Raw genomic sequence first — 20,152 nt, forward strand, 5'->3', positions numbered from 1 at the left:
AAAGACAAGTAAGACGATACAAAAGAGGACATTGTAAAAGGCAAGCGGGGCTGAGGAAGTGGTCTCAGACAAAAAGACATTTTAGTTGGTAAGAGGCGCATAAGGGAGGAATAAAGCATGTAAAGCCAGAGTAGTGGGAATCCTCTCATAAAGATAAATAACATCCCTTTCTTCTGATTATTTTTCATTGCTGAAACATCACAAATTAGATAAAATTATAAAGAAAACATCAAAATCGCCTATAACGCCACCATCCATGGTGAACATTTCGGTAGGTTTCCTTCCAGGCTCTTTTCTACGTACATATACCCGGATGTTAGAATATCGGCTGAAGCCTCAAGATAATAGACAGTACATTCCAAAGGAAAGTTGGAGAAACCTATGTAAAACTTGCAAAAGGTGATGGTAGAAACCCCGAGTGCACCCTTAGGTGATCATGCTCCTCCAGGGGGTGATCTATATCAAAGAAGATGAGGAGGGGCTTCCCTGGTGGCGCAGTGGTTGAGAGTCCGCCTGCCGATGCAGGGGACACAGGTGCACGCCCCGGTCCGGGAAGATCCTACATGACACAGAGCAGCTGGGCCCGTGAGCCATGGCCGCTGAGCCTGCGCGTCCGGAGCCTGTACTACGCAACGGGAGAGGCCACGGCAGTGAGAGGCCCGCGTACCGCAAATAAAAAAATAAAAATAAATTAAAAAAAAGAAGATGAGGAGATGGGAATCCTAGAAGAGGATTCCGGGGAGAGGCCATTCAATTGCTGAGGCCTGCACTACTCTGGGGACCAGAAATCGCCTTCTTTCCTCCAGAACTCAGGGGAAATCCTTTCCTCTGGGATAATTCTCCTTCTCCTGACATTTTCCTTGGAGACCTCTTACATAATTACCTTAATGGCTCAAGCTCTGGAAAACAAAAATTAGAAAAGGAAGTGGTTTTCAGGCAACTTTTGATTTCCAAGCCTTCCCTTTGTAAGGAAGCCTTTCTCCTCTTGATTGGAATAAAGAAAAATAAAAATTGCAAGTAGAAACAAAGCAGTATCTTAAAAACTCACGCTATAGCACTTTTTTGAAACCAAATTGGGACCATATCAGACACACTGTTATTTAAAGTTAATATTATATACTAGGCACTTTCCATTATAGTCAATGGTCTTTGAAAACACGTGTATAATGACTGCATAGTGTTCCATTTCTTGAAAAGAAACTCTGAGAAAGTGGGAGAACTCAAGGGGAACAGTAGCCTCTTCTGGTGGCAGGCAGCCGGAGGCACAGACTTGAGAGAGAAGGTTGGATAAAACCCATGAGCTGCAGAATGAGGCTGGACCAGAAGTGCTCACGTGTCACCATTACCACCATCTTCACCTGTATGGTTACCACTTATTGAGCACTTATTATGTTCCAGGCACTTGCTATCTTATTTTAACCACCAGAGTTCTAGTTCTGCAAGTTGAGGGTACATAATATCCACCGAGAGAGCTTGCTATCAATGCAAATGCTCACCTACCCCTTTTCTCCTTTCTGGTTCATTTGGACAGGGGTGGGGCCTAGGGATCCCAACGATCAATGTGTTCCTTGTCGACTGATATAGGTGAGCCACTAGAGTTGAGACGTGCCAGAAAAATGAGGCTTAAAGAAGTTAGATAACTTGTCCCAGACCTTTGACCTTGAATCTGAGGAAGGCCCTCCTGGATACAAAAGCCTTTCTGTGTCCACCCCCCTGCCCCATTTCTTATTTGCAGAATAAGAAGTTATGAAGCAACAGGACCTGCTGGGGAGAATGCCAGTGGTTTGGGGCACCCTAGAGTATGAGGTGTAGGAGAGCAGATTCAAACAGTGGCTAATCAGGGAAGCGAAGGAATGCAAAAACAAAGTAGCAAAAATCAAGAAACTACAGAGCAGGATCCTGGTTCCTCCTCAAGGAATATATGTAACAATATCTTTGAGTTCTGCAGAACTAAGGCCCCCACCCAGGTAGAGGATGGTGACTTCAGGCTGAGCACAAGATTCCTGGAGCACCACCCTGTTACCTCACCACCAACCAATCAGAAGAAAGTCACACACCCTGCAGCCCTCACTCTAAATTTTGCATATAAAAGCTTGTCCTCCAAACCATTGGGGAGGTCGGGGTTTTTTAGAGCACCAGACACCCATTCTCCTTGCTTGGCCCTGCAATAAACTTTTCTCTGCTCCAAATTCTGACGTTTCTGTTTGGCCTCTCTGTGCTTTGGCCACATGAACTTGTGTTCAGTAACAACACAAGGCAGTCCGGTGGCAGACTGTTGCTCCCCCTCCCCTGGGGCCTTAGGGAATGTTCCTTCCTGGTTGCTTCCACCTCTCCCCCAGCCCTCTCTGTGCCTAATGCCTTGTGTCGTCTTATATTCTTCCAAAAGGAGTATTCCCCACCAAGAACTATTCTACAGGTGCCTGCTTCCAAAACAGCACCTCCATACTTTTGTTCCGACCCTTTCCTCTTCATCCTAGGGCCTAGAGCATTTCTATCAGCACTGTCAACGTCTAGGAGTTTCTTAGAAATGCAGAACCTCAGGCCCCAGCCCAGACCTACTGATGCAGAATCGGATCACCAGATGGTTCACACACATTAAAGTTGGAGCAGCCACTGTCCTGCACAGTTCTCAGCCAGAAGTTGATCTGATTACTTGATTAAGCAAGTCACCATAAAAAGGAGGGTTTTGCAACCCTGTTGGCATTTAGAATCACCTGGTGCTCTTTTTAAAATTCTGATTCCTGGGTCCTGTTCCCAGACCAATTGAATCAGAATCTTAGTGGGGGTGGAGCTTATATTCATCTATATTTTTATGCAGTACCTTGGGTGAGTGTAATGTGAAGTTAGAGTTCAAAACCACTGCTTTAAAGATTTAAATATTTTAGGGGGACATTTAGAAACATAAAAACTGCTCCAAGTAATAAGAAAATAATACAAAAAATCCTACAATGGTTTCTCATAACGTTCAGGATAAATTTCAAATTTCTCACATTAACACCCAAGGCCCTTTCTGATTCTGAGCCCTGTCTACGTCTCCAGCCCCATTTCCTGCTCTCCCACACCCCATACCCTAGGGTGCCCCAAACAACAGCATTCTCCCCAACATGTCCTGTTCTTTCATACCTGTGTGCCTTTGCCCAAGTTCTCTCTTTAATATCCTTGCCCCATTTCCTGCTCTCCCACACCCCATACCCTAGGGTGCCCCAAACAACAGCATTCTCCCCAACATGTCCTGTTCTTTCATACCTGTGTGCCTTTGCCCAAGTTCTCTCTTTAATATCCTTGCCCCATTTCTTTGCCTCTGGAAAGCCTTCCTTAACCCCATGATTCTTAAGGAAAAACAAAAATCTGTTTTTAAAATTAAAACTTAAGGTTTTTGTTTTTCTTTAATGCTTTCTAGCTGTTTGTATTGTCAGCCATATCTCAAGCCCAGGGCCCCAAGCTGACCTAGGCTATTGTCTTCCATAAGCCTTGTCTTCCAATAACCACACTGAGAAAATGTTATACATCAGAATGTGCTAATTTAGAGATGACCCTTGAATACTGTTTAAAGCTGATTTAAGCTCCATCAAATGCAAGGCCAGTGCCTCTGGGCGGAAGAAATAATCAATTTTGCCTCCTACAAACTTATTGTAAGTACCTAACACGTACACACAAAAGAAAGGCTCTCCTTTACTAGAAAAGAGCTTTTGGTACATCATGTAATTCTTACTCATTTGAAATCTAATTTGACACATAAATTGCTTTTCCTAACTTTTCATCAATTTTTAGAAACACCATGAAATGAACGTTGCTTTTCCATTTATTTCTCTCTGTTGAGAATGTCCTTCCTTTAATAGAACATGAGGAAATTTTTGGATTTACTTCTGATGATTTAGTGGCCCATTTTTCAATATGTAAACTTTGGACCAAATTAAATGAAAAGTTTAAAGGTCCCTGAGAAATAGTCAGACCTTCTCTTGCATAATTAATATGCCTGCTTATAAGAAAAGAGCCTAAACATCTCTGAAAAAAGTGTTCAATTTTTTCTTCTCATTTTTTTCTTCCAACATTTTGACAGATAGGAGTAAATAAATACCAAGGGTATACACTTCTCTAGAACGTTCTGACCTCTAAATTTTCTCTGTCCTGTCTGCTCAGAATGGGCTTAAGGGAAACAACAAAAAAAATCCTACTTAAAGAACAAAATGACAGGTCTTAGCACTAGAAAGTCAACAATTGGCAGATTCTTTTATTTGTTTATTAAATATTTATTGAGCACCTACTATCAGCCAGATAGGGAGACTGGCACCTCTGTAAGTAGAATCACTTTGGTCAGGGTCCTCGATGTTACTGTTGATCTCTACCTTGGCAAATCTAAAGGTCAGGTCTCTGTTCTCAACTTACTCCTCCTCTCAGTGGATTTCACCCTCTTTCCTTCTCCAGAGACTTTCTCCCCTAGGCTTCTGAAGTACTGCGCTTACCTGGTTTTCCTTCTACTCCCTGACTATGCCTTTGGTGCATCATTTGTTGGCTCCTCTTTCTGCTGAAAGCTAACTGTTGGGCCTTTCTTCTTCTCTATCCACATTCTCATCCTAAGTGAGCTCCTCTAGTCCTGTGGCTTAATACCATCTAGATGTTAATGACTCCCAAATCTATATCTCCAGTTCCCTGTTTACCCTGAGCTCTGGACTAGATCATATATCCAACTGTACATATGATATCTCCACTTAGATGTTCAATAGAGATTTCAAACAGAGCTATTCCCCTCAATGTCCCCACATAAAGCCCCTCCTACCCCAGTCTTTCCCATTTAGTAAATTGCATCATTTGCTTGACCAAAAATCTAAACGTTAGGGATTGCATTCAGCTGCATGTTAACAGAATCCACCTTAACCAGAGACCAGGGTTTTGTTTGTTTGTTTATTTTCATATAATAAGAGGACCAGAGGCAGGCAGACCAGAGCTGTGCACTGGTCCCCCTAAGCTAACAATGTTCCGGCTCCTTCTATCTTTTTTCTTCACTGTCTTCACGGTCGCAAGATGGCAGCCCCACCTCCAGCCTCACATTCACATGCCAATGGAAAGAAAAGGAAGGAATTAATAAGGTGGAAGGCACAGAGCCTATATGGAAAGAGCAAAACACTCCCAGAAATCCCTAGTAGATTTCTGCTTATCTCTCATTGCCTGGAACTGTTACAAGCTCTACCTCAGATACAAGAGAAGCTGGGAAATATGGCTTTTTAGCTAAGCACATCGCCACCCTGCACAAATCAGGGCTCTGATATATGGAAGAAAGGTAGAATGGACTCAGATAGGCAATAGCAGTACCCGTTCTATCGTCCTGGACTGCTCTCTTTTCCTACACTTGGTTACCAATCCCTCAGCAAGTCCTATCACTCCCACCTCCAAAAGACAGCAAATTCAACTGCTTCTCTTCATCTCCATTGCTCAGACCCCGGCCGGAGATACCATCGTCTCTCCCTCAGACCACAGCATTCAGCCTCCTAGCAGGTCGCCCTCTTCCACACTTGCCCTCTCTCTAGCCCTTTGTTCACACGGTGGCTGGGATGAGCACTTAAAATTATAAATATAATCACACCATTCCCTTTCTTAAATTCTCCAAATCAGGGTTCCCCAACCCGCGGGCCACAGACGGGCACCAGTTCGTGGTCTGCTAGGAACTGGTCCGCACAGCAGGAGGTGGGCTGTGGGCAAGCCAGGGAAGCTTCATCTGCCTCTCCCCATCGCTCGCATTTCCGCCTGAACCATCCCCCACCCGCCCCCACCCGCATCCCGTCTGTCCGTGGAAAACCTGTCTTCCAACGAAACCGGTCCCTGGTGCCAAAAAGGTTGGGGACCCCTGCAAAGGATCTGTCACAGTTTGGGTTTCCTCCAAGCAGACCCTGACACAAGTAGCTTGAGAGATGCAGGACACATGGGTGGGGCTTCACAGCGAGACCAGGAAGGGAAGGCAGCCCAGAGCAGGTGCGAGACCAAGGCCTCCTCCCCCGGGGGCCACAGAAGCTCAGCCCAGGCGAAGCCCTGGGAAATGGCGTTAAGACACTTGCCTCAGAATCACCTGACCCCAGGGACAAGGAGGTATTTCTACACCAGCCCCCAAGGGTTGCTGGCCGCACTCTGTTGGCTTGAGCACCTAGTCCTGGACTTACCCCTTCCCTGAGCTAACTCACTGCAAAAGCCAGCACTTCCTTCCACTTCTCAGCCTTTCTGCTTACAGACCCTCACAGCTTCGTCTTCTCGAAGCAGAATCACAAGAGGGTGCAAGAGCCACTTTATTTCTTTAATAGGATAATTTCAAAGTACAATTTAAGGATGATGAATGTCTGAGAAATTTGCTGAGTTCTAGTCTCATTTGAAAGAGCTAAATTTTTGTGATGCTCTCTCTTTGACAAAAAAAGTATATAACATCTTTACTTGAAATGAATAGATACACACTACTATATATAAAATAGATAAACAGGGCTTCCCTGATGGTGCAGTGGTTGAGAGTCCGCCTGCCGATGCAGGGGACACGGGTTCGTGCCCCGGTCCGGGAAGATCCCACATGCCGCGGAGCGGCTGGTCCCGTGAGCCATGGCCCCTGAGCCTGAGCGTCTGGAGCCTGTGCTCCGCAACGGGAGAGGCCACAGCAGTGAGAGGCCCGCGTACGGCAAAAAAAAAAAAAAAAAAAAAAAAAAAAAGATAAACAACAAGGGCCTACTGTATAGCACAGAGAGCTATTGGGTTGGGCAGAACGTTCGTTCAGGTTTTTCTGTAGGATGATACGGAAAAACCTGAATGAACTTTTTGGCCAACCCAATGTATTCAATATCATGTAATAAATTATAATGGAAAAAAATCTGAAGAAGAATAGATACTGAATCACTTTGATGTACACCTCAAGCTAACCCAACATTGTAAACCAACTATTCTTCAATTTAAAAAATATACATAGGAAAATTTCAAGAAGGGCATATAAAATTTGGAATATTTATTTAAAGTCAATATACTAAGGTATGCATCATTTACTAATACTAGCAACTAATTATATGTATATTATAGCTATAAATGGCATTACTATGACTATGGATCTGGAGGGTACAAATGAACAGTCGGTAAATAACTGTAGATATATTTCTGCCTTTAGATTAGCTTACTACTTGTCTTTCCTTTCTTCTTCAATTGTTCTACAAAGTAATCATTACAAGCAACGGTCAGGGCTGCCACCCTGACCACGAATTCATTAAAATCCACTTCGTTGTCCTTATTGGCATCCAGGTCCTGCATTATCTTATCAACCAACTCGGGATCCTTTTGACACTAAAAGGAAAAAGAAAATTTCTAACTCCCAGGCTCTGAGGTTCATAATGACAACTGAAATCATATTTTCCTTTTATCTACATTAAAGTTTGCATTTCCATTTTTAGCATCTAAAGCAATTTCCAAGAGCCTATTTGCAGGGAGGTTTGAACCAGGCACACATTCTAAATGAGTCTGGGCTTCTGCCCCACCCCCCACCATATAATCCTCAGACCTAAACAGCAAGAGGAGCAAACAGCAGCATATCAAAGTGAGCTGGACAGGCTGAGGGCCAGGACCTGGGGAGGAAATCAGGGGGACATGAAAAGAAGGAAGCCTTGAAGCCAAAGGGGGATAGTGAGTGGCTCTGCCATTTACCAACAATGGGACTTGGAGCAAATCACTTAACATTTTTAAATGTCCTAATTTATCAAATGAGGAAAAAAATATCTCCCACAAATTTGGGGGCTACTTCAACACGCTTTTATAAGTGCTTAGCACCAGGTTGTTAGATTTAGCAAGTAAAAATTCAGGATGTCCAATTAAATGTGGATTTCAGATGAGCAATGAATACTTTTTTAGTATAAGTATGTCCCAAATATTGCATGGGTCATATAATATTTTAGCTGGCAGCCTGTTTTGTGTGTCGCAAAACAAAACAGAGGCACCCAATAAAGGGTAGATCTTATAAGGATGACTCCATTTTATAGGTGGGAAGGAAAGCAAGGAGCCCATTGAGGAGATCAGGGTTCAGAAAGGGTGGGGCGGTGAAGCACCTACCTTTCCTATGATAAGAGGCTGATGAGAAATGTTTCCAAAAGTATAATTCACTTCCTCCAAGAACTCCCCATTGTCCTCTCATTAGCTGCCAACCATTAAATGGTTGGAAATTTAAATTGAATTGATCAAAATCAACTCAATCAAAAACAATTATAAATGTCACTTGAATAAATCAATGTGCCAAGTGTGGCCTACCGAGGTTTTATCCTAAATGTTATGTAATACAGTAGCCAAACTGAATTTGAAAAAGAAAAATGTCCTCAGGGACTCTTAAAATTACTGAAAAGGTATTGTATGTTAAAAATTTTTACTTTATGCTTTTCCCATAGAGGGTGGGGATAAAAGAATGTCATAATTATAATTACTATCGTTTTAACACAGGGTTTGGACAGAATAACATCATGCCAGGCTATTACATGTGCTAAAATCAATTCGAGGCAACTCCAAAAACACAAGAGTGAGCATTTTCTTGAGACCAGGCTCCAAACACTCCACTGTAAGGTTTCACCTGTGGTTTTATTGAACTTTTGGCTGTTTTGAGATGTAAATCTATTCGCTACCCAACTGGTCACTGGCCAGACACACCCTTTCGGTCAATCCCAATCAGCTTGTTCTTGGCTGACAAACTCACCTGGTATTTGTTATTCACTAGAAAATTTGCCATCATATCATAAAGTATCCCAGGCTTCATTTCTGGCCCCAAACATAATATTTATTCACTTATAGACAGCAGGACAGAGCTCCAGGTATAACTTGTGTCACTAGTTATAACTATAACTCCTAGTATAACTAGCTATACCTTTGCTGTACTACGACATTGAATAATTGATAAAAGCCTCAAATATAATTTCCAACACTGGAAACCCTAACCCTAGGCACTACAGAAAAGCGCACATGCCTACAGACACAGAAAACAAAGGTCTCTAGTGTTTGCTTCCCTGTATTTAGAATCTCGATAGGAATTATACAACGTGTGGCAGGACACAGGAGTTGGTGGTGTACATGGAGGCTATCCGTGAATGTGCACCGCATCCACCCTCGACTGGATGGGGAGAAAAGCCAGACTCACCGAGAGGAATTCTGTGAGGTGTCGCTGCAGGAGCATTTTCAGCTCCCCGTTGTTGATCTTGAACCTGTCCCCCTCCTTGCAGGAGTAGCGTGGAAGATTCTAATCATGGCGTCCATGGCAATCTCCAGCTGGGTGGGCGTGTTGGCAGCAGAAGGGACCACCCCAGGGCAGGCCACCAAAGCCAGGGAAAGAACATTTGTGAAGGATAAGTGGGTGGGGAAACGTCAACGCCTTCATTAAAACGGAATATTGCCATCCCCCGGTCAGCCCACGCCCCAGGTGATGGTTGTTAAACCGTGATAATCAATTAACCAAACATTCTGCCCATCTAGAGCAAGCCACAGAGATCTTTGTGGGTGAGTTTTTCTCCTGCCTAATCCCCACTCCCCAACGATGGAGCCGGTTCAAAGTGTTTGGAAGTTAGTAATCAGACAACAAATACAGAGTCATGATAAACACAGATTAAAAATAAACAAAAAGAGGAAGGAAATACGTAACTTCATACCTGTTCAGCCAGTGCAGGGCTCTGTCAACAGGTGTTTACAATTAAACTATAAGCCTATATACCTGGGGATTTCACCCCAGCACATTTGTTCCCAAGAAGATGAAAATTGGCAGTGACAAGAGATTCAAGTGGAAGTAACTCTGAGTCTGTTTTTAATCACGAGAAGGAAGAGGTGTGAGCTGCTGCCCCATGGGCCATCAGGGAAGGGCAGGCCCCCACTGTGTGCCCTGGAAGAGAAGACAAAGAGGGAAAGAGAAGCCTTCAGTTACCCCTCATTACGGGAGAGTGTGGGTACAAATGCAGTCAGTTGCTAGGAAGCTGATGACTGGGAAGAACTCTAAAAATAGAGGAGCAGAGAAGAAACCCTTGTTCAAACTTGGAGACTCCTCAGCAAAGCCAACAGCAAGGTCAAGGGAATATGCTCACAGCAGACTCGTTAAACGAACCCAATGGACAGTGGTGAGTCGTCTAGCTGTTAAAAAAAAAAAAAAGAGGAAGCTCTCCACGTGCCAATTTAAAAAGGAACAAAGCAGCGACCCTGGGGGTGTAGGAAAGAAATAAAGCTAAGAATATATATGTGTATATATACTTGAATTTGTCTAAGGAATCACTGAAAGGTTACCAAAGAAAGTAAAAAAAGAAAAAAAAGTAGTAGCTATAAGAGCCAAGGTGGAAACAGAGCGGTTGGGAGTAAGATTTCTCATTTACCCCTTTTAAACTGATTTTAACTTATTCAGTTATAGGACTGTATTGCCTAGTCAAAATCTAAAAAAATTGAAATCCATGGAATGAAGCCTTAGAAGCCATGCATGTAGGAATCCACAGCGGGAGGATTTCTAAGTGAGAGAAACTTAACAAAAAATAAGTCACTGGAAAAACCAAAGCCAGAAACTGGCCGCTGTGCTTTAAATGCTGGCTGTGCTCTCAGGGCTACACTTTAATTATATGGAAAGCAAACCAGTATCTCCTTTGTATTTCCTTTCCACAAGCCTGTTGGGATGTGTCCTCGACCAGCCCACCTCCTCTATCTTACCACGAGGCAGCCTACTGGACCCTCTGGAGAGGTCCCCAGGGATGTTCTCAGCTTATACCTAAAGCCCAATTCTCAAAAATATTTTTAAATTGGTTTTTTTATGATTAAAGGAGTATAATGTGCATGGTAAAATAATATTTTAAATACTCAAGAGTATGAACTAAAAGTAAAATTCTCTCTCCACCATTCCCCACCCTCATCCTTCTAGGTTAACATTTTCCTGTGTGAGAAGCAGGTCACGGTGGTAGAAAGTACGGACTGCCTGGCTCCAGCTCTCACCTCTGCCCCCGTGTGATCCTGGGCTAGTCACTCACATTCTGTGTCTTCGTTTCCCAAACTGTATCAAAGGGATCACAGTAGTAGCTTACCCAAAAGAAAAGATTAAATGAGTTAAAATATGTGCCAGGAACACACTGAGTGCTTTGTATGTATCAGCTATTATTATCCTTACAGGAAAAAAAAGATGTTTATCATTTATATAATTATATATAACATTACATATATATATATATATCCTTAAATATATATATCCATATCAGCATCAACATGTGTGCACCTAGTTTTTTTAACTTCATATGAATCTTACTATATCAGCGTATAGATCTACCCCATTCTTCACTGAAGTTGCCTATTATTCCACTGGATGCATGTCCCTACGTATAGTCACGAAATATTTGTCAGGCACTGATGTTATGCCAGGTCCTGTGTAAATACAGGAGAAGAACCTTGCCATAGCAAATCTCATTGCTATTGTATTGGGGCTGTGTTAAGTATAGCGAATGCAGGGAATGCGGACGTCTTTTTTATGTTGGGTCTTCCCTCCAAGAACAGCCCTATAGCTTTGTGACCACGCTTTCCTGAGTCTCCCATTTCTGGATGCACTTTCTTCAACTCCTAAACTCTGGTGATTTCAGCTACTCCTATGATTTCAATCACTCCCCAGACCATATCTTTTGGCCCAGAGTTCTCTATTAAGCTCCAAAACCACTATCCAACCACCTGCTGGACCCCATTCCTACCAGAGTGTCCCACAAGCTTCTCAAACTTGGTTAGGACCAAAGCAAAACCCATGCCCTCTCCACACCCACACCTGCTCCTCCTGCTGTATTGACCAGCTCTGTCATCCAGCTGCTCCCATCACCCGGCATCTGGCACTATTTTAAAATATCAGTTGAACTTATCCATTTCTCTCCATTCTTCACCACCTTCAGGACTTGGTAATTTTGGGGCTCTATGACTGTGGAAGCTTCCTTACTGCTCTCTCTACTCACTATTCTCCTCCATTCTGAGCTCCATTTTGCTGTCAGAGTAGTTTATCTAAAACACAAATCAATACCCACACTCCTGGGCATTCAAAGGTCTGACCTGCCTACAAACTGACCAAAATGTTGTACTCTCTCATTCTTCCCTGCCTTGGCTCTTCTGGGCCCACTGCCTGGAATGCAAATTCTGTCTATTACTTAAGGCTCAGTTCAAATATCTCCTCTTGGAAGTTTTCCTGCAAGCTTCCCCACTCCCCAACCTTCACCCTGATAGGTGCCCACCTCTGTTCTCACTTGTCCCCCCAGAGCATCTCTTTTTCTTTTATATCATTGCACTTATCACACATTCCTATAATCACTTTTTTTTTTTGTCTGCCCACATACTCCCCACTCTCTAGACTTTGAATGGGTCCCCTGATGGCAGAATTGATATCTTGTTCATCCTTGCACTCCACAGCATTTAGCACAGGGTCAAGCATATGATGGAAATGTTGATGGATGGATTAATGAACAAATGCCTCAGAGAGGGAAACTAAGCTCTCCAGAGAGTTGAGCGTTTTCTGGTTTAACTGTCCAAAGAATTATTTGATTGCCGTTATTCCACACACAAAATTTGCTTCATGAAAGAAAAGGAGACAGACAACAGTCATTTTAAAGAATAGAAAGAGCAGAATTTGGAACTATTTTCAGATTAAGCTGCTGAAGTTATAAATGCACTAAAATGGGTAAGTCTTACAGAGTATGTGGGTCTCAGCAGTATTATGTTTAAATCATGTTCAACGACAAATTGACTTCTTGGAAAATTCAGCTGGCAGGCAAAACTCTTAATAGATATTTAAAAGCTGTAATGCTGTAATCTGATTCGAGAGATGAGAATATGGCCTCTGTGTGCTTTGCTCTGGGAATTTAAAAGCAAGGTGGTTTCTGCTTGGCTTTAGCAGAGCTAGATGTTTCCTTTGGTATATGCTGCCCCTTGGTGTCAGGCTGCAGGACTGCATCTGGAAGCCCTCTAATTCCCAGAGTGTGCTTGATACTGTAAATCGAGCATGGCCCTTCTTCAGGAACTTGTCTGTGTTGTAAGCCAGCCCCAGCCTCTGCCCTCCAGGAGACTTTCAGAAACAAAGATAATGTCAGAAGTCTCAACAGGACCCTGTCAGGCCAGTGACACAAATTTACAGGTGACAGGAAATCCCAGGTGGGCAGGGGAGACATACCTGTTCATAGCCCAGAGGGGTCCTCCAGCAGCACCTTACTTGCTCTATGAGTCATTAATTACAGTTTTACTTTTCAGTTTCTGGTGTGTGTCATAACCCTTAGGACTAAAAGCTATAACTTCACATCCAAGATAGCATGCAAAGAATGAGAGAAATGGAAATATCAGATATGGGAGAGTTTAAAAGTAAGGACTATTGCAGAGGAAAAAAAGCTATTGAAAATCCACAAGTGGGAGGCAAAAAGAGCAGAGCTGCTGGAAAGTGGGGCTTTGGCCATAGAGCCCGAAAAAAAGGAAATATGTGAAAAATAAGCCATCAATATTACCTGGGATACAACTGACACCCTAAAGGTGCTTGAGCCTGCCACAGATTCCTAGGAGGGTCTGCCTCAGAGGCCAGGCCAGAGTCATATAGGAGGCTAAGCTGTCTTCTTCCAAAGTGTCCAGTTTTGTCTTTTTAAGTAACCTGGTTCAAATGTTCTGTCACTTTCATAACAATGACATGGGTGAGTCTAAAATAATTATATGGGGTAAGAGGGAGAGATTACAAAAGGGCAGGAAGAATCTTTTGGGCATGATGAATATGTTCATTATCTTGATTGTGGTGATGGTTTTACAGGTATATACATGTCAGAACTTAAGGTTTGCATTTCAAATACATGCAGTTTATTGTATGTCAATTATAACTCAATAAAGCACTTCAAAAAAAGAAAGAAAAAACTTTCCCAGAATCACATGAATAGATTATAGCAAACTGAGATTCAAATCCATGTTTGTCTGACAAAAAGATTAAACCATGCAGCCATTTAAAAGTAGAATTAAATTCTACATTTAAAAGTAGAATTAAAAGTAGAATTTTACAGAAATGCAAAAGAAAAAAAAAGACTACAGGGATGCAAAAAAATTTTTTAGCAAAACAAGTGAAAATAGTAAAATAAAAATCATATGTATGCTACAATGGAAAATTTGTGTACATATAGAAAGAAGGAAAATGAAAATCGTTTTAATAGTTATTTAATAGAATTATGGATGATTTTAAAATTCTTTCTCAGTAGATGCAGGAAAAGCATTTGAAATTCAACATCCATTCATGATAAAAACTGTTACCAAAGTGGGTATAAAGGGACCATACCTCAACATAATAAAAACTATTTATGACAAACCCACAGCCAACATAATACTCAATGGTGAAAAGCTGAAAGCCTCCCCCCTAAAATATGGAACAAGCCAAGGATGCCCACTTTCACCACTTCTATTCAGCATAGTATTGGAAGTGCTAGCCACAACAATCAGACAAGAAAAAGAAATAAAACGTATCTAAATTGGAAGGGAAGAGGTAAAATTGTCATTATATACAGGTGACATGATACTATATATAGAAAACCCTAAAGACTCCACACAAAAACTACTAGAACTGATAAATGAATTAAGCAGGGCAGCAGGATATAAGAGTATATACAGAAATCAGTTGCATTTCTTTACACTAACAATGAAAAATCAGAAAGGGAAAGTAAAAATCAATCCCTTTAAAAATCACATCAAAAAATAATTAAATAAAATACTTAGGAATAAACATGAACAAGGAGGTGAAAGACACATGCTGAGAATTATAAAACATTAATATAGGAAATTGAAGATGATTCAAAGAAATGGAAAGATATCCCATGCTCCTGGGTTGGAAGATTATTGTTAAAATGGCCATACTACCCAAAGCAACCTATAGATTCAATGCAATCCCTATCAAATTACCATGGCATTTTTCATAGAACTAGAACAAATAATCCTAAAATGATTTATATGGAACCATAAAAGACCCAGAATTGCCAAAGCAATCCTGAGGAAAAGAACAAAGCAGGAAGCATAACCCTCCCAGACTTCAGACAATACTACAAAGCTACAGTAATCAAAAGAGCATGGTATGGCTTCCCTGGTGGCGCAGTGGTTGAGAGTCCGCCTGCCGATGCAGGGGACACGGGTTCGTGCCCCAGTCCAGGAGGATCCCACATGCCGCGGAGTGGCTGGACCCGTGAGACATGGCCGCTGAGCCTGCGCGTCCAGAGCCTGTGCTCCGCAATGGGAGAGGCCACAGCGGTGACAGGCCCACGTACCGCAAAAGAAAAACCAAAAAAAAAAAAAAAACCAGCATGATATTGGCACAAAAACAGACATATGGATCAACGGAACAGAACAGAGAGCCCAGAAATAAACACACACACCTATGGTCAATTATTCTTTGACAAAAGAGGCAAGAATATACAATGGAGAAAAACAGTCTCAGCAAGTGGTGTTGGGAAAGCTGGACAGCTGCATGTAAATCAATGAAGTTAGAACACACCCTCACTTCATACACAAAATAAACTCAAAATGGCTTAAAATATAAGACATGACACCATAAAACTCCTAGAAGAGATCTTAGGCAAAATATTCTCTGACATAAATCATACCAATGTTTTCCTAGGTCAGTCTCCCAAGGCAATAGAAATAAGAGCAAAAACAAACAAATGGGACCTAATCAAACCTATAAGCTATTGCACAGCAAAGGAAGCCATAAACAAAACGAGAAGACAACCCACAGACTGGAGAAAGTGTTTGCAAATGATGTGACTGACAAGGGCTTTATCTGCAAAATACAGTAAGTCCCCTACATACAAACCTTCAAGTTGCAAACTTTCAAAGATGTGAACATGCGTTCACATGTCCAATCACGTAAGTTAGTTCACGTGTCTGGCGTACATAGGCATGTGTGTGCATCCTCTACAAGTGGTTGTGCTTTTGTGTACTTTACTGTATAGTATTGTATAGAGTACAGTATTACAGTATCTTTATTTCAAGCCCCAGATGTCTGGAGCAAGCGTAAAAGCAGCAGTGATGTAGCTGGTACTGCTAAGAAGCACCAAGTGATAATGATGCAAACAAAAGTGAAAATAATTGAGAGAGTAGAGTGACAAGAGGAAGAAGAAGTAACTGAAGAGATTCACGATGCAGGAAATGGCAAGGGATTTTCTTTACTTGAGGAGGCACTGTTAGTTTCTGAGGCACAGAACCCGAATGTAGAATGTATATGAAGACTGCAGCAGCCATTCAGAATGCAATCCAGTGCTATCATGTCATCTATGATGAGAAAAAAAGAGCTACTGCCCAGACATCACTGGATCGTTTTTTTCAAGAGGGTAGATAGAATTGAATCCAGCAAGGAACCAGAACCTGTGCCATCAACATCAGGTGTGAATGAAATTGAAGCTTGCCCTCCTTCTCCTATTGCTTACCATACTTTGGCTCTACCATCTCCCACCTCCTCTCCCTCCTCCAGTCAGTAACTCATCTTGCGTGTTCACTTGATGCCAGCCCCTGTATGCCAGCTGTTATACTGTACTACTGGACTTTGCAAGGTACTGTACTGTAAGATTAAAAATGTTTTCTTGGGCTTCCCTGGTGGCGCAGTGGTTGAGAGTCCACCTGCCGATGCAGGGGACACAGGTTCGTGCCCCGGTCCGGGAAGATCCCACATGCCGCGGAGTGGCTGGGCCCGTGAGCCATGGCCGTTGAGCCTGCGCGTCCGGAGCCTGTGCTCCGCAACGGGAAAGGCCGCAACAGTGAGAGGCCCACGTACCGCAAAAAAAAAAAAAAAAAAAAAAAATTATATATATATATATATATATATATAAATGTTTCCTTTATTTTTTGTGTTTGTTATTTGTGTGAAAAGTATTATGAACTTATTACCGTACAGTATTATATAGCTGATTGTGTTAGTTGGGTACGTAGACTAACTTTGTTGGACTTAATGAACAAATTGGACTTACGAATGTGCTCTCAAAACAGAACTCATTTGTGTGTAGGGGTCTTACTGTATACAAGCAGCTCATACAACTCAATAACAAAAAAACACAAACAACCCAATCAAAAAATGGGCAGAAGACCTAAACAGACATTTCTCCAGATGGCCAATAGGCACATGAAAAGATGCTCAACATCGCCAATTATTAGAGAAATGCAAATCAAAACTGCAATGACGTACCACTTCATACCAGTCAGAATGGCCATTCATTAAAAAGTCCACAAATAATAAATACTGGAGAGGATATGGAGAAAAGGGAACCCTTCTACACTGTTGGTGTGAATGTAAATTGGCGCAGCCACTATAGAGAACAATATGGAGGTTCCTCAAAACCTAAAAATAAAGTTGCCATATGACACAGCAATCCCACTCTTGGGCATATATACGGACAAAACTACAATTCAAAGAGATACATGTGGGCTTCCCTGGTGGCGCAGTGGCTGAGAGTCCGCCTGCCGATGCAGGGGACACAGGTTCGTGCCCCGGTCTGGGAAGATCCCACATGCCGCGGAGCAGCTGGGCCCGTGAGCCATGGCCGCTAAGCCTGCACGTCCGAAGCCTGTGCTCCGCAACGGGAGAGGCCGCAACAGTGAGAGGCCCACGTACCGCAAAAAAAAAAAAGAGAGATACATGCACCCCTATGTTCATAGCAGCACTATTTACAATAGCCAAGACGTGGAAACAACCTAAATGTCCATCAACAGATGAATGGATAAAGAAGATAAGGTACATATATAAAATGGAATATTACTCAGCCATTAAAAAGACTGAAATAATGCCATTTGCAGCAACATGGATGGACTTGGAGATTATCATACTAAGGGAAGTAAGTCAGACAAAGAAAGACAAATATCATATGGTATTGCTTATATGTGGAATCTAAAAAAAGAATGATACAAATGAACTTATTTACAAAACAGAAACAGACTCACAGACTTAGAGAATGAACTTATGATTACCAGGGGGAAGGGTGGGGAGGAGGGATAGATTGGGAATTTGGGATTGACATGTACACACTGCTATATTTAAAATAGATAACCAACAAGGACCTACTGTATAGCACAGGGAATGCTGCTCAATATTCTGTAATAACCTAAATGGGAAAAGAATTTGAAAAAGAATAGATACATGTATATGTATAACTGAATCACTTTGCTGTACACCTGAAACTAACACAACATTGTTAATCAACTATGCTCCAATATAAAATAAAAAATATTTTTAAAGATGTGGTACAGGGCTTCCCTGGTGGTACAGTGGTTGAGAGTCCGCCTGCCGATGCAGGGGACACGGGTTCGTGCCCCAGTCCGGGAAGATCCCACATGCCGCGGAGCGGCTGGGCCCGTGAGCCATGGCCCCTGAGCCTGCACGTCCGGAGCCTGTGCTCCGCAACAGGAGAGGCCACAGCAGTGAGAGGCCCGCGTACAGCAAAAAAAAAAAAAAGATGTGGTATATATACCCAATGGAATACTACTCAGCCATAAAAAGAATGAAATAATGCCATTTGCAGCAACATGGATGGACCTAGAGATTATCATATTAAGTGAAGTAAGTCAGAAAGAGAAAGACAAATACGATATGATATCACTTATATGTAGAATCTAAAATATGACACAAATGAACTTATCTACAAAACAGAAACCGACTCACAGACATAGAGAACAGACTTGTGGTTGCCAAAGGAGGGGGGACTGGGGGAGGGATGGACTGGGAGTTTGGGATTAGCAGATGCAAACTATTATATATAGGATGGATAAACAATAAGGTCCTCCTATATAGCACAGGGAAATATATTCAGTATTCTGTAATAAACCATAATAGAAAAGAATATGAAAATATATATATATGTGTATAACTGAATCACTTTGCTGTACAGCAGAAACTAACACAGCATTATAAATCAACTATACTTCAATAAAACAAATTTTTAAAAACTTTTAATGTTGCTGTTAAATTGCTTTTTCAATTAAAACATCAATTGTAATTATACATTGTTTTAAATTATAATCTATCTTCATATTAGGCAAGTGTTTATTTTAATATTTTTTATTTATTTATTTTGGCTACTCCAGGTGTTAGTTGCGGCATTCAGGATATCTTTTTTTAGCTGTGGCATGAGAACTCGTAGTTGCAGCATGCATGCGGGATCTAGTTTCCCCACCAGGGATCAAACCTGGGCCCCCTGCATTGGGAGCATGGAGTCTTACCCACTTGACCACCAGGGAAGTCCCTAGGCAAGTCTTTAAAGTGCTGAATTGTAAAATTAGCATATAAAATTCTAGATTCAAAATTATCATGTTATGTTTTTATACATGCATAAGAAAAGATAAAGGAAATATGCAAAAATGTTAACAGGTTTTTTTTTTTCTTTCTGCTTGTGTTATTCTTGGTTTTGGTCATTTTAAATCTTTAGTAATAGCCATACTTTACTTTCATAACAAAAAAATGAAGTGTTTTAAAAATCATAGAGTTGACAAAGCATTTGAACCACCCAAATACTGACTTGGCTATAATAGTCACAGACTTTCCTAAGGCACTTTCCAGCTTATAAAGCCCTTTTCACACACACAATTAGGTAGCAAGTATTTACCCAGTGCCGGATAGAGTCTGTAAGAGATTATATAATTCAAGACAAATACTCAAAATATTACTGAAAAATACATTACAGATTATTAAATACTAAACCAAACCTAAACATGACCTAACTGGGCCTCCTTCTGCACTGGAGGGATATGACAACCTTGGGCAAAATGGCTCTGAAGCTCCTTTTCCTTTTAAAACAATTTTTATTCCAAAATTAGTTTAAGGTTCAACAGTGAGTGTGAGTGGGCTGGTGTGGGATTCCCATCCTTCACAAGGTGACAATAAGGTGAGAGCAGAAGTCCCTGGGGTCACTTCAAAGACAGCCACACTTCCTCTCCTCACCCTCGCTATCCAGAAAAACAGATTTAGATACTTGGTCACACATTCCCACCAGGAAAAGTCAGATGTCTTGCCCCAACAATTACAGAAAGGAGAATTTCCGTTCTCTCTCCCTTAAATGATGTCCTTACACCCCTGAATTCTCCGCTGAATTAAAGGCATTTATCTTGCCTTTTACCCACAGACTAAAGCCGAGCATCAAAAAGAAGAGGAATTCTAAAGGCAAGAGTTTGAATGTTCATTTCCTTT

General features: G+C 41.8%; 2 protein-coding genes across 3 annotated transcripts in view; both read right to left on the reverse strand.

Moving 5' to 3' along the window:
• The window catches only part of CRHBP (corticotropin releasing hormone binding protein), a 105,405-nt gene that overhangs the window by 45,351 nt on the left and 39,902 nt on the right, over positions 1-20,152 (reverse strand). The window lies entirely within an intron of this gene.
• On the reverse strand, positions 6,959-11,816 carry S100Z (S100 calcium binding protein Z). The gene is given in 4 exon segments (XM_032626539.1): positions 6,959-7,302; positions 9,131-9,219; positions 9,222-9,258; positions 11,757-11,816. Coding segments are annotated over 4 exon segments (363 nt in total). The 3' UTR covers positions 6,959-7,125.

Source organism: Phocoena sinus, chromosome 3, assembly GCF_008692025.1.
Source record: "Phocoena sinus isolate mPhoSin1 chromosome 3, mPhoSin1.pri, whole genome shotgun sequence".
NCBI classification, from domain to species: Eukaryota; Metazoa; Chordata; class Mammalia; order Artiodactyla; family Phocoenidae; genus Phocoena; species Phocoena sinus.